This window comes from Sarcophilus harrisii, chromosome 4 (assembly GCF_902635505.1).
Source record: "Sarcophilus harrisii chromosome 4, mSarHar1.11, whole genome shotgun sequence".
Taxonomy (NCBI): domain Eukaryota; kingdom Metazoa; phylum Chordata; class Mammalia; order Dasyuromorphia; family Dasyuridae; genus Sarcophilus; species Sarcophilus harrisii.
Window position 1 is genome coordinate 356,183,043 of NC_045429.1, and position 15,724 is coordinate 356,198,766.

Sequence of the window (15,724 nt, forward strand, 5' to 3'; positions counted from 1 at the left end):
AAAGTTTTTGTACAAACAAAACCAATGCAGCCAAGATTAGGAGAGAAGCAGAAAACTGGGGGGAAATGTTATATACAAGGGTTCTCTTAAAGGCCTTATTTCTAAAGTATATAAAGAATTGATTCAAATTTATAATTATATAACCCATTCCGCAAGTGATAAATAGTCAAAGAATATGAACAGACAATTCTGAGACAATAAAATTAAAGTCATTTCTAGTCATATGAAAAAATGCTCTAAATCACTATTGATCAGAGATATGCAAATTAAGACAACTGAGGTACCACTACACACCTCTCAGATTGGGTAAGATAGCAAGAAAAGATACTGATAAATGTTGAAGAGGATGTGGGAAAACTGGGACCCTAATACATTGTTGGTGGAGTTGTAAACTGATTCAACCATTCTGGAGAGCAATTTGTAACTATCCCAAAGGATTATAAAACCTTTGATCCAGCAATGTTTCTACTGGGCTTATATCCCAAAGAGATCATAAAGGAGGGAAAGGGACCCACATGTGCAAAAATGTTTGCAGCAGTAATTTGTATAGTAGGAAGGAACTGGAAACTGAGTGTATGTCCCTCAATTGGAGAATGGCTGAATAAATTATGGTATATGAATGTTATGAATATTATTTTTCTAAAAGAAATGATCAGCAGGAGGATTTCAGAGAGGCCTAGAGAGAACACGAACTGAAGCTAAGTGAAGTGAGTAGAAAGAAGAGAACACTACACAGTAACAAGATTATGTGATGATCAATTCTGATGGACATGGCTCTTTTTTTTTTTTTTGATCAAATTATTTTGATAAAAATTTGCTTTTTATTTTCAAAATATCGGAATCAGATAGTTTTCAACATCCACCCTTGCAAAACCCTGTGTTCCAAATTTTTTTCCTTCCTTTCTCCCCACTCCCTCCCTTAGACAAGCAATCCAATATGTTAAACGTGTGTAATTCTTCAATGTATATTTCCACATTTATCATGCTATACAAGAGAAATCAAATCAAAAAGTGAGAGAGAAAATAAAATATAAGCAAACTACTACAAAAAAGGTGAAAATACTATGTTATGATCCATACTCGGTCCCCATAATCCTTTCTCTGGATGTAGATGGCTTTTCAACAATGAGGAAATTCAGGCCAATTCCAATAGACTTGCTTTGTTTTTGTTTTTGTTTTTATTATTATTATTATGGCTTTTTATTGACAGAACATATGCAAAATGAATTTTTCAATTCAGCAAACACTTCTGTTCCAATTTTTCTCTTCCTTCCCTCCATCCCCTCCCCTAGATGGCAGGCAGTCTCATCAAGTTAAACATGTTGAAGTATATCTTAAATATAATATATGTGTACATATTTATACGGTTCTCTTGTTGCACAAGAAAATCGAATTTAGAAAGGTAAAAATAACTTAAGAAGAAAAAAAAAATGGAAGCAGTCCACACTCATTTCCCAATGTTCTTTCGCTGGGTGCAGCTGGTTCTATTTATCACTGATTAATTGGAACTGAATTGGATCCTCTCATTGCCGAAGATAATCACTTCCATCAGAATTGATCCTCATGTAGTATTGTTGTTGCTGTCTATAAATAATGATCTCCTGGTTCTGCTCATTTCATCTAGCATCAGCTCATGTAAGTCTCTCCAAGCCTTTCTGTATTCATCCTGCTGGTCATTTCTTACAGAACAATAATATTCCATAACATTCACATACCATAATTTACTCAGTCAATCTCCAATTGATGAGCATCCATTCAATTTTCAGTTTCTAGCCACTATGAAAAGGGCTGCCGCAAACATTAGGTTTTGCACATACAGGTCCCTTTCCCTTCTTTAATATCTCTTTGGGATATAAGTCCACTAGTAACACTGCTGGATCAAAGGGTATGCACAGTTTGATAACTTTTTGAAGATAGTTCCAAATTGCTCTCCAGAATGATTGGATCTATTCACAACTCCACCAACAATGCATCAGTGTCGCAATTTTCTCACATCCCCTCCAACATTTGTCATTATCTTTTCCTGTCCTCTTAGCCAATCTGATAGGTGTGTAGTTGTATCTCAGAGTTGTCTTAATTTGCATTTCTCTGATGAATAATGATTTGGAACACCTTTTCATATGAGTAGAAATAGTTTCAATTTCATCATCTGAAAATTGTCTGTTCATATCCTTTGACTAATTATTTATCAATTGGAGAATGGCTTGGTTTCTTATAAATTAGAGTCAATTCTCTATATATTTTGGAAATGAGGCCTTTATCAAAATCTTTAACTGTAAAAATGTTTTTCCAGTTCATTGCTTCCCTTCTCATCTGGTCTGCATTAGTTTTGTTTGTACAAAAGCTTTTTAACTTAATATAATCAAAATTTTCTATTTTGTGATCAATAATGATCTCTAGTTCTTCTTTGGTCACAAATTCCTTCCTCCTCCACAATTCTGAGAGGTAAACTATCCTATGTTCTAATTTATTTATAATTTTGTTCTTTATGCCTAAATCATGAACTCATTTTGATCTTATCTTGGTATACGTTGTTAAGTGTGGATCCATGCCTAGTTGCTACCATACTAATTTCCAATTTTCCCAGCAGTTTTTGTTAAATTGTGAATTCTTATCCCAAAAGTTGGAGTCTAGGTTCGTCAAACACTAGATTGCTATAGTTTGAACCTGTGAATATCCACTGATCAATTAGTCTATTTCTTAGCCAATACCAAATGGTTTTGGTGACCACTGCTTTATAATATAGTTTTAAGTCAGGTACAGCGAAGCTACCTTCATTTGATTTTTTTTTCATTAATTCCCTTGAAATTTTTGACCTTTTGTTCTTCCATGTGAATTTTGTTGTTATTTTTTCTAGGTCATTAAAATAGTTTCTTGGGACTCTGATTGGTATAGCACTAAATAGATTAGTTTAGGTAGTATCGTCATTTTTATTATATTCATATGGCTTACCCAAGAGAACTCAATATTTTTCCAATTGTTTAGATCTGACTTTATTTGTGTGGAAAGTGTTTTGTAGTTTTGCTCATATAGTTCCTGATTTTCCTTTGACAGGTAAGATTCCCAAATATTTTATACTAGGGACAATTATTTTAAATGGAATTTCTCTTTATATCTCTTGCTGTTAGATTTTGTTAGTGATATATAAAAATGCTGAGGATTTATGTGGATTCATTTGGTATCCTGCAACTTTGCTAAAGTTGTGGATTATTTCTAATAGCTTTTTAGTAGGATCTTTGGGGTTCTCTAAATATACCATCATATCAACTGCAAAAAATGATAATTTGGTTTCCTCATTACCTGTTCTAATTCCTTTAATTTCTTTTTCATCTCTTATTGCCGAAGCTAGCATTTCTAATACAATATTGAATAGTAATGGTGATAGTGGGCAACCTTATTTCACTTCACATTTTATTGGGAATGGTTCCAGTTTATCACCATTACATATGATGCTTACGATGGTTTTAAATAGATGCTACTGACTATTTTAAGGAAAAATCCATTTATTCCTATACTGTCTAGTGTTTTTAATTGGAATGGGTGTTGGATTTTATCAAATGCTTTTTCTGCATCTATTGAGATGATCATATGATTTTTGTTAATTTAGTTATTAATATAGTCAATTATGTTAACAGTTTTCCTAATATTGAGCCAGCCCTACACTCCTGGCATAAATCCTATTTGGTCATGATGTATTATCCTGGGGATGATTTTCTATAATCTTTTTGCTAGTGTTTTATTTAAGATTTTTGCATCAATGTTCATTAGGGAGATTGGTCTATAGTTTTCTTTCTCTGTTATTCTTTCTTATCTGGTTTAGGTATCAGTACCATGTCTGTGTCAGAAAAGGAATTTGGTAAGACTCCTTCAACCCCTATTTTTTCAAATAGTTTATATAGCATTGGAATTAATTGTTCTTTAAATGTTTGGTAGAATTCACATGTAAATCCATCTGGTTCTGGGGATTTTTTCTTAGGGAGTTGATTAATAGCTTGTTCTATTTCTTTTTATAAAATGGGACTATTTAGCCAATTTACTTCTTACTCTGTTAATCTGGGCAAGCTATTTTGAAGGTATTCACCCATTTCACTTAAGTTATCAAATTTATTGGCATCAAGTTGGACAAAGTAACTCCTAATTATTGCTCTAATTTCTTCTTCATTAGTGCAAGTTCTCCCTTTTCATTTTTAAAATTAACAATTTGATTTTCCTCTTTCCTTTTTTAAAATCAAATTTACCAAAGGTTTATCTATTTTGTTAGTTTTTTCATAGACCCAACTCTTAGTTTTATTTATTAATTCAATATTTCTTTTTACTTTCAATTTTATTAATCTCTTCTTTTATTTTTAGAATTTCAAGTTTAGTGTTTGACTAGGGGGTTTTAATTTGCCCTTTTTCTAGCTTTTTTTAGTTGCAAGCCTAATTCATTGATTTTCTCTTTCTCTATTTTATTCAAGTAGGCCTCTAGAGATATAAAATTTCCCCTTATTACCACTTTGGCTGCATCCCACACATTTTGGTATGACATCTCATTATTGTCATTCTTTTGGGTGAAATTATTGTGTCTATGATTTGCTGTTTCACCCAATCATTATTTAGGATGAGATTATTTAGTTTCCAATTACTTTTTGGTCTATTTTTCCCTGGTTTTTTATTGAATATAATTTTTATTACATTGTAATCTGAAAATGTACCATTTCTGCCTTTCTGCATTTGAATTTGAGGTCTTTATGTCCTAATACAGGGGTCCTCAAACTTTTTAAATAGGGGGCCAGTTCACTGTCTGGACTGTTGGAGGGCCGGACTATAGTAAAAACAAAAATTTTGTTTTGTGGGCCTTTAAATAAAGAAACTTCATAGCCCTGGGTGAGGGGGATAAACATCCTCAGTTGCTGCATCTGGCCCATGGGCCGTAGTTTGAGGACCCCTGTCCTAATATATGGTCAATTTTTGTATAGGTTCCATGAACTGCTGAAAAGAAATTGTACTCCTTTCTGTCTCCACTTAGTTTTCTCCAAAGATCTATCATACCTAACTTTTCTAGTGTTCTAGTTACCTCTTTAACTTCTTTCTTATTTATTTTGTGGTTTTGATTTATCTAGTTCTGAGAGTGCAAGGTTGAGATCTCCCACTATTATAGTTTTGCTGTCTTTCTTCTTGCAGCTCTCTTAACTTCTCCTTTAAGAATTTAGATGCTACACCACTTGGTGCATATATGTTTAATATTGATATTGCTTCATTATCTATGCTACTTTAGCAAGATATAGTGCCCTTCCTGATCTCTTTTAATTAATTTTTGCTTTTGCTTGATCTGAGATAAGGATGGCAACTCCTGCTTCACCTGAAGCATAGTAAATTCTGCTCCAGCCTTTTATCTTTACTTTGTATGTATTGCCCTGTAAACAACATATTTTAGGATTCTGACTTTTAATCCAGTCTGCTATACGCCTCTGCTTTATGGGGGACTTTACCCCATTCACATTTATGGTTAAAATGATTAATTCTGTATTTCCTGCCATCTTGTTCACTCCAGATTATGCTTTTCTCTTTCCTTTCCCCCTTAGACCCCTCTTCCCAGTATTAAACTTGTGAGCACCACTTGCCTCACATAGCCTTTCCTCTTTAGGATCCTTTCCCCCCATTAGAGTTCCTCCCCTTTCCTTAAACCTTTCCCCACAATTTCTGTATTCCCTTCTATTTAGTTTACTCCTTCCCTTTTTGCTTTTCTCCTCTCACTTTTCAATAAGGTGGGAGAAGTTTCTCTGTAAATAGAATATGTGTAATATTTTCTTTTTGAGCCAATTCTGATGAGACTAAGTGTCACATTATGTTCATCCCTCTCCCTTCTTTCCCTCAGATATAATAGGTTTCCTTTGCCTCTTCGTGAGATGTAGTACCTACACTTTTCCCTTTTTCTGGTACAATTTCCTTTCCACCTCTAGCTTCTTTTTTATATTATAACAGTAAAACCAAATTATACATGTATTCTTTACATATACTCATAACAGAAATATAGTTTCCAAGATTTCTTTTTACTTTTTTATATTTCTCTTGAGTCCTATATTTGAAGGTCAAACTTTTTGTTTAGTTCCATTTTTTTTCATTAGAAATAGATGGAATTCACCTATTTCATTGAATGCCCATCTTCTTCCCTAGAAGAAAATGCTCATTTTGGCTGGGTAAGTCATTCTTGGTTGCATACCAAATTCCTTGGCCTTTGGGAATATTAGATTCCAGGCCCTTTGATCCTTTAATGTGGATGCTGCTAGATCCTGAGTAATCCTTATTGTGGCTTTTCTGTATTTGAATTTTTTTCTAGCTATTTGTAGTATTTTATCCTTGGTCTAATAAAAGTTCTGGAATTTAGCCACAATATTTCTTTGAGTTTTGATTTTGGGATCTCTTTCAGTAGGTAATAAATGAATTCTTTTAATGTATATTTTACCTTCTGTTTCTATAACACCTGGGCAGTTCTCTGAGATGATTTCCTAAAAAATAGTGTTTAGGCTCTTTTTTTCATCATGATTTTCAGGAAGTCAATAATCCTTAGATTCTCTCTTAGATCTATTTTCCAGGTTTGTTGTTTTCCCAAGTGGGTATTGAACGTTTTTTTCTATTTTTTCATTTTTTTGGTTTTGCTTGACTGATTCTTGATGTCTCCTTGAGTCATTCATTTCCATTTGTTCAATTCTGATTTTTAATGAATTATTTTCTTCATTTACTTTTTTATTTATTTTTGTAACTGTCCAATTGAGTTTTTAAATGAGCTGATTGTTCTATGAAATTTTTTTTCCATTTTTCCATTTTTATTTTTTAGTGAACTATTTTCTTTTTCCAATTCACTAATTCTGTTTTTCAGGGAGTTGATTTCTTTATCCACTCTATCTTTTAGTGAGTAACATGACTTATCTACATCCTCTTGCAAAGCTTCTTTTTCCTTTCTCCATTTTTCTTCTAGCTCTTTTTAAAGAGCTTTTAAAATTTCTTCTATGAGAGTTTTATGTGATAGGGACTAGGTTATATCACCATTTGGGGCTTCATCTGGAGACCATCTGCTTATCTTCTCCTCAGGATTTGAAGTCTGCTCTCTTCCAGTATAGAAGTTATCTATAGTTAGAGTATGCTTTGCCTTTTTACTCATTTTGACAAAAGAAAAAAAAAAAAAAACCCAAAAACCAAAAAGCAAAAAACAAACAAAAAACTGCATTCTGCTTTTGGGGCACTTTCGTGTTACCAAGCTTCCTCGACAGACAACAGGAAGTAGCAGTGAAGCAGCAGTGGGACAGCAAAAGCTATGCTGGGATTAGTGTCTACGCTGTGGTCAGTGTCTGAGCTGTGCTCAGCGGTTGCATGCTGAGATGGTGCTGAGTCTCTTCCGGTGCTGAGTGGGTATGGCTAGGTCCTGAGAGAGTCTAGTATTTTGGGGTTATAATCTTTACCCTCTGTGTTTATAGCTTCTCTGCTGACTTACTGGCTTGCTGCCAGAGCAGAGTAGCCACACTGTGGTAAAGTTCTCCTTGCAAATTTTCTGCTGGCTGAGACCATACCCTGCCCCGCTCTGGTCTGCTCAGTGTGAGCTGCATTCCATGCTCTCACTGCCAACTTGCCTGATGCTGCACCTGGCCTAACCATCCTTGCCCGCAAGCAAAAACAGACCTTTTCTGGAGAATTTCAAGATCATTTTCTATTGGTAATGTGTTGTACTCCCAACATTCATTGGTTTTTTCAGTCAAGCACTAATTCCAAGGCTGTTCCATAAAAAAAGTAGTCTGAGGGTAAGGGAGAGCTTAGACAGATGCATGTGTCTTCTCCATTTTCTTGGCTCCGCCCCTCCCCCCTCAATAGACTTGTGATGGAGCGAGCCATATGCCCTCAGGGAGAGGACTGTGTAGTTGTTTGCTTGCATTTTGTTTTCTCATTTTTTCCTTTTTTGATCAGATTTTTCTTGTGCAGCATGAAATTATGGAAAAATGTATACAAGAATTACACATGTTTAACATATATTGGATTACATGCTGTCTAAGGGAAAGGGTAGGGGAAAGAAAGGGAGAAAAAATTTGAAACACAAGGTTTTGCAAGGGTAAATGTTGAAAACTAGGCATATATTTTGAAAACAAGGAGATAAAAAAAATAACTAAGAATAAAAATTGCTTGTTCATACCCACATCAATTATTTATTGGGGAATGGCTCTTAATCTTAAGTGAGTCAATTCCTTTTATATTTGGGACAAGACCTTTACCTTTAAATTTATATTGCAAAAATTCTTTAACAGTTGGTTTCCCTTTTAATTTTTTAAAATTTTGCTGTATTATATTTGTTTATGCAAAACTTTTCAATTTTATTAATTAAAATTTTTCATCTTGTTTTCTGCAACACTTTTTCCTAGCCACTGAACTGAAAGATCATTTTCTCCCCTTTGTTTTCTTAAATTCCTAATGTCACTTTACATGTCTAAGTTATATGTCCATTTGGAATTTATTCTGGTGTGAAATGATGGTATATACCTAATTTTATCAAACTGTCTTTTCCATTTTTCCCATCAGTTTTTGTCAGACAGTGAATCCTTACCCCTACCATAATTACGATGTTTTGATGTACTGAACACTATGCTATTATGCTCGTTTGCTCACTTTCTTATGTAGTATATATAATCTCTTCCACTGACCAACCTTTCTATTTTTAAAATACTAAATCATTTTTAATAATTATTAATTTGTAGTATAGTTTGCAGTTTTTAATGTTCCCCTTTTTTCTTGCCTTTTTCATTATTACTATCAAAAATTAATGATCTATTTTTCTTTCATATGAATTGTTTTTTTTCCTAACATAATCATAATTCAAATTTCTAACATAAACATATCTTTCGGTAGTCTGGTTTGTAAAGTGCTAAATAAGTAATTTAGTATTGCTATCTATTGTATTGCTTTGACCTACAAGTACAATGTTATTTCTTCAATTATTTATGTCTTAATTTCTGCAAAGAATATTTTCATAGCTGAATTCATCTTTTCTTGTATCTTGGTAGATACACTCCAAAATATTTTATATCTTTTGCTGTATTTTAAATGGAAGTTGTCTTTCTAGCTTCTTCTTCTGGGCTTTATTGATAACATGTAGGAATGTTGATGATTTATAAGAACTGACTATATCCTACAACTTTATAGCAGTTAATATTTGTTTCAATTCATTTTTTGACTGGCACCTTAGAATTTTTAAAATAAATCATTGTATCATCTTCAGAAAGCAGTAATTTTTTTTTCCTCTTTGTCTATGCTTATTCCCTTAATCTTTCAAACAACAGTTAATATAATCTTCCTAAACTAGAGAGAAAACCAAAGCATAACTCTGCTCAAAAATATTTTTCTCCAGGATAAGATACAACTTCCTCAATCTGGGTTTTTTTTTTTTTGTGGTAACCTACTATCTGGCTCCAGCTACCTTTCCAGATGTATTTCATTTTACTTCCCTTCATGCAATCTCATTCCAACCAAATTAAAGCACCATTCCATCGTTTATATCATGGCCTTTCTATGCTCGTTCCCTAAGGTAGGTGTGCCACTCCTTTTCATCACCACAACTTCTTAGAATCCTTCATTTCCTTTTAAGTTAAGCTTAGATGCTACTTCCCACAAGTAATCTTTCCTTATCTTCCTTTCTCCTCATTGCATTTCCTCTCTCCTCAAATTATCTTTATTTATTTATCTATGTATATGTTTTAACAGGTTTAACAGCTTAACAATTTAACAATATGTTTTAACAGTTTGCCATGGAAGGTAAACTCCTTGAAGAGAAAGACTATTTCTGTTTTTGAATTCCTAGTGCCTTGGATATAACGGGCACTTAATAACTGTTGGGTTAAAAAGATTTAAATCTCTGTCCAATTATTTGTGATATGCAAGAAATATAACTTGTGGTCAGAGGATATGAATAGGCAGTTCTCAAAAGAAGAAATTCAAGCTACATCTTTTGAAAAAATCCTCCAAATCAATTATAAAAAAATGGAAATTAAAATTAAAATTCTCAGTTTCTACAATATGCCCATCAACATGGTAAAAATGACAAAAAAGGAGAATGACAACTGTTGGAGAGGAAATGCTACCGCACTATTGCTGGAATTGTGAATTGGTTCAACTACAGTGGGTAGCAATTTGGAGTTATGTTCAGAAAGTCACTAGACTTTGTAAACCCTTTGACCTTCAGTATTACTACAAGGCACATATCTCCAAAGACAAAGACAGAAGAAAAAAACCCCATATGTACAAAAATATTCATACCAGTTCTTTTTGTTGTAGTAATTAATTGGAAACAAAGTGACTGTTCATAAATAGGTAAATGGCTGAACAAGTTATGGGATATGAACAAAATGAATATTATTATTCTATAAAAAAAGGATGAAAAAAGGACAAATTCATCTGAACCTCAATAGATTTGTATGAACAGATTTCAGAGTGAAGTAAGCAAAATCAGAATACAATATGTAAAGGAAAACAACTTTGAAATCTCTAAGATCTCTGAACCGATTTAATGACTCCAGAAGACTGACAATGAAGCATGTTTTTTATTTTTCGGAAGCCGGGATAATGGACTGTAGGTACACACATATTTTCAGCTATATGTCTTCAGACATGAATAATATGTTTATTTTGCTTGATTATACTTATTTGTTACAAAGGAAGGCTTTAATTTCATATGTGTGTGTATGGATAAAGTGGGAGGGAAACTGTTCCCTTTACTGAAGCTGTGTTCCCTTTAAGATTATCACTAAACTGTGTTCCCTTTAAAATTAAAGTGTGTCCCCTTTTTGATCTGAGAGAACAGGATCTCCCAGGCTCCAAGGAGTCTAAAGAGAGCCCATCTTCTCAGGATGAGAGAAGAAATACTATTTAAGGGCAAATCAACTCCCATTCATCTTTTTGAGATTCTAAATTCTCATTCAATTGAGAAATCCTAGTCTGATCAGCTCAGGCTGTCCCAACCCCCGACCAAGATACCTATATAACAGGTTCCCTTAAACTCACTCCTTGCAGAAGATCTAAAGTAGCTTACCCAGCTGCTAGGACTCTGCCCACTGATTCTCTCAGCACCAAATTCCATTTCCCCAATAGGACTCTGCCATTATAGAAGTCAGTCTCTTAGCAAACTGGTTTCTATCCAATAATAAACTTTCATTTTGCAATTAATAATTCGGGAATAAGTGAATTCTTTCACTTTAAACCTGAGGCCAATTAAAAGGGGATTTTTTTTTTTTAACAACTCTCCTATTGCCACTAACCTCATCACCACTGGAAATTGAGGGGATACTAACCTCATCATCACCAGGAATTGAGAAGATACTAACTTCATCATGGGGAAGTACAGGGGAGTTATAAAGGGATAGTGATAATAATACAAGAAAGAAAAGTTATCAATGAGCATGTTGGACATAGAAGAAATTCATGGTTTAATATACAATTCTCTTTTTCTGTTTTTTGTATACAAAAATGCTCATATTGATTGATGTTTGTCAAAATCATATAAAAAACTTTTTAAAAGCTTAAAAAAGAAAATAATTCCAATTAATCAGAAATAATATTTTGGAAGAAACTTGCCCAAAATGTCTTCTAGGAGAACAAAGCTTAAGAATGATACGATAAAAGTCTGGACCGTCTATTACATTCACTCACCTGAATTGAACTCTCAGATTCCATATAGGTAATAGTGACAATGTCTTGTTCACTGCTGTTGACCAAAAAATAACCAGATCCCTCCACAAGACTAAATATTTCCTATAGAGGAAAAATATTGGTTTATAAGGTATTAACAGGGGAAAAAAATCTATATGCCATTCTAAAGAGGCTATTGCTTAAATTATTAGGGTAACAGTACTCCAGACAGAGAATGATCACCACAATAAATTTTAAAAATAATTACATTAGTTATTATCTATATACCAAATGTTTTATTGATGTTTTGATATCACTACTTTGGAAGCTATGCTAATAACTTTAACCAAGATTTTAGATTTAAGAACAAATTTGTACTACTTTCCTATCCAACATGATTAAAGTCAGTTTACACCTGGGAAACTCTTACCTTCACATCAGGGTGATTATATATTATGGCATTTTCTGGCACTACAGTCACATCTTCCACTAGGAGCAATTCCACAGCAGCAGATCTGGGCAAGTTGGAGAGTTCCTGAAAATGTAATAAGAACCACAGAAAGTTAAAAATAAACCTTTCCTTTTAACTTCCTCTACCTACCTCTCCCAGAGTCAAAGAAATTAGCCCTTAAAGGTGCTAAAAACACATAGTTCTTGGATGTTTTTCTTTAATTGGGAAATCCTTAAAGTAAAAAGTCTCAATCATCAAACTTATTTAATATATATATATATATATATATATATATATATATATATATATATATATATATATATATTTGATACTAATAATAAGGAAGTTTGCTAACTAACTAAGCAAACTCCATTTAGAAGTGTTAAGAAATCTTTCTCTCATTCTTACTTACTTTTGGGCTATGTTTTGCTGAATAGCCCACAAAATTGACTCCAATGAGTACAGTCCCTTTGGTCTGGTGTACCTTCAGGATCTTATGCCCTGGAACATACAATTAACTTCATTAAAAAAACAAGCTGAATAATGGAGAAAGGTTAGAAGGAAGACTTAATTCTACTGATTTTTTCAAAGATTAAATAAATGACATTGTTTCTGTACAAGATTTGTTGGGAAAGAAAAACAAATGGCTATTTCCTTGAGATATCCTTCTCCCATTCATGCTGCTTAAGTTTGCCAAAATAAATTTCCTAAGACAGTACTTTCCATTATTTTACTCCCCTACACAAAAACTATGATTACCAATTCCCCACTGAATCTCTCTCACAGATGTCATAGAATGACCATCTAGTACAAACCTCCACCCAAACTCTTTAACCTAGCATTCAAAGTCCTACAAAATTTGGATCCATTTTACTATTCTAAGCAACCTCCTCTTTTATTCCACAATAACAACACTGTAGATTCAAGTTAGACCAATTTTCTTGTTGGCTTTCCACAGCACCATTAGCCAATGTGAGGCATTTGCACAGATTCTTTTAGAAACTCTATGCCCCATTTCATTTCTCTTTCCATAGCCTTCCCATTCTTTAAACCCTATTTAAAAGCATACCTTTTCTTCAGGAATTTTTTCCAGATGACTATAGCCTCTACTAATTTTCTAACTTCTTTTGTACTTACTCTTACTAAAAGTTACATTGTTAACTTTACATTTATAGATATATTTATACCAAAATATTTAATAACATTACTTTGCTAGTTACTAAGGAATTATAAAGTTTAGAGAAAACTGTCTACCCTCATGGAGTTATCTATAATATTCTGTTGGAGATACCTATAATACACAATTTGACAATTAAGTAGCAAAAAAAATAGTGTTACAAAGGGGGAAGTCATTACCAACTGGACAAGCTCAAAGAAAATTTCATAGAAGAGGTGACATTTAAGTGACTCTTTAAAGAGTCAGTAAGTGCGAAAAGGGGTATAAAGCAATATAAGCAGAGGCAAAGTGATAGAGAAAGGAGTAGTGTTGATCAGTTTTCACTATGAGGTTGTAAAATAAGGGCAATATCAATTGTGGGGACTCAATACCAGGCAACTTGTATTGTCTTCTTGTCTTGTTTTTAAACAAGACAATATATGTCTTATACTTGTTACTAGATCATATGCTCTTTGCAAGAACATTGTCTAATGTCTCTTTTAAAAAATATTTCTCATTAAGCCTGGAATAGACATTCAACCAATATTTGTAAATTTAATTCAATATACATTTATTACAATTGATTCAATTTTATTTTCATAAGAAATATGCTAGAAATGAAATTACTTGTGTCTTGCAGAAGGAGGTATGACTTTTAAATTAAAAGATAACAAGAGATACAGTTTTGATTATCAAATTTCAAATGAAATCTTTTTCTACAGGTACAAAGACATGGCAGGCATGTCGGAACATTTTATAAATTCCCACAGGAAGAACTGTATGTGAAGCAGGAAAAGCTGAATGTTGAGTTCCAGTTCTGCTTACTTGCAAAGTCATCTAACCTATGAGTTTCAGAAAGGTAACTGTAAAATGACAATGATATTTACACTTAGCTACTTTATGATATTGTGAGAATTAAATGAGATAATACATTGAAATCACTATTAAAATTATAAAGTGTTAATAAAAATTACCATGTAGTCTAGTTTGTCCACTTCCATCATCCTTGGCTACCATTAGCATTAGTTTATAATCCTCAAAATGGGCAAGGGTTTCATTGGAGGATTTCCATTCCAGCATCAAGGAGCTGAAATTATCAAACTTTCTTCGGTGCTGGTCAAACATTGCTAGTTCAAGGACAGTATTCCTCAGGCTTGACACAGGAATCTGAGTTCAAACACAACAGGCCCTGGTATTATGGTAGGGACCAAATTTTTTTATAAATTATTTTATACTGTGGTCATGTTGTCCAAATTAAATCATTATATTATTAATCTCTCTAGACACTCAGGTCTCTCAGAGAGAAGGGACTGACCACTGTATCACCATACTTTAAAAATATCTTCTTTTTATTCTTAGCTTTTGTTTTTATACTAACTACATTTTCAAATGTATTCTTTCTTATCTCTCTCCCTAATGAGCATATTTTGACATAAAACATCAAAAAGAAAAAAACTGCAGTTTGGCAAAACCAACCAAAACACTAATTGTGTCTGAAAGAATATGCATAATATTTAAGTCACCCACATCTGCAAAGGGGAATTTTCTCAAAATTTCCCCTCAAATTATTTGTTATTATAATTAATGACACAGTGTTCCATTTAATTTCTTTTCTTTCCATGTATATAAAGTTGTAGTCATTATGCATATTATTTTCCTGGCTCTGATTACTTCACTCTATATAAGCTGAGTAAATCTTCTCATGCTTCTTGGAATTAATCAGATTCATTATTTCTTACAGCACATGACTTTTTTATTACGTTCATGTAGCATAATTTTGCTTTCAAACTGCACGGTACATTATACAACAAAAATCTTTCATTGTGGTTCTGCACACATGATGAGTTCCTCCAGATCTCCTGCCCATAGGCTGAGCCATCTTCCTACTCCACTATACCTAGTCAGCCCCAGACTAGATAGCATACTTCACATCTCATAGAGGCAATTTTATTGTTCTGATACTGTGCATGTATAGTCCATTCTTATGCCTTTTTCATCTCCTATTTTAAGCAGAATATTCAAACAAAAAACTGCCACTGCTTTTAGAGAGTATCAAAAGAATATCCTTTGGATCAACTCAATATCTATGATTTCTCAGACCCAAACTCTCTTCCTTATGTCATTCTCTTCATCTGTGTTTTTTTTTCTCCATTATAACATAAGCACTTTGAGAATAGGGACTGCTATTTTTACTTTTTTAATGGTTAGCATAGTACCTGGTACATAGTAAGCACTTAATAAGTACTAATTTATTAATTTTTAGCATGCAATCTTTTGTGTACTCTAAAATACAGAATTAATTTTTTTTCAATTAATAAATATGTACTTTTTTCATTCTACCTCTTCCTTTTCCCTATTCTGCCTCCCTGGGAAGAAAAATAAAAACAAAACCTTTTTAACAAAGTGCATAGTCAAGCAAAACAACTACCACACATCTTCTATTGAGTCCATTACTTAATAAATGGGTAATGTTA

General features: G+C 33.1%; 1 protein-coding gene and 1 long non-coding RNA gene across 7 annotated transcripts in view; one reads left to right on the top strand and one right to left on the bottom strand.

Moving 5' to 3' along the window:
- NUP210L (nucleoporin 210 like) overlaps positions 1–15,724 on the bottom strand; it is a 140,764-nt gene that overhangs the window by 44,542 nt on the left and 80,498 nt on the right. For 5 of the 6 annotated variants that reach the window (XM_031966622.1, XM_031966619.1, XM_012548120.3 and 2 more), the window contains 4 exons: positions 14,225–14,417; positions 12,507–12,595; positions 12,074–12,178; positions 11,665–11,766 (listed from right to left, as the gene is read on the bottom strand). In XM_031966622.1, the coding sequence (XP_031822482.1) occupies positions 11,665–11,766; positions 12,074–12,178; positions 12,507–12,595; positions 14,225–14,417 (489 nt within the window). The remainder of the gene's footprint in view (positions 1–11,664; positions 11,767–12,073; positions 12,179–12,506; positions 12,596–14,224; positions 14,418–15,724) is intronic. The other variant, XM_031966618.1, reaches the window with a different exon arrangement.
- Positions 1–15,724, top strand: part of LOC116423337 — a 51,270-nt gene that overhangs the window by 24,777 nt on the left and 10,769 nt on the right. The window contains exon 2 of the long non-coding RNA XR_004233906.1: positions 13,973–14,109. This is a non-coding gene — a long non-coding RNA (uncharacterized LOC116423337). The remainder of the gene's footprint in view (positions 1–13,972; positions 14,110–15,724) is intronic.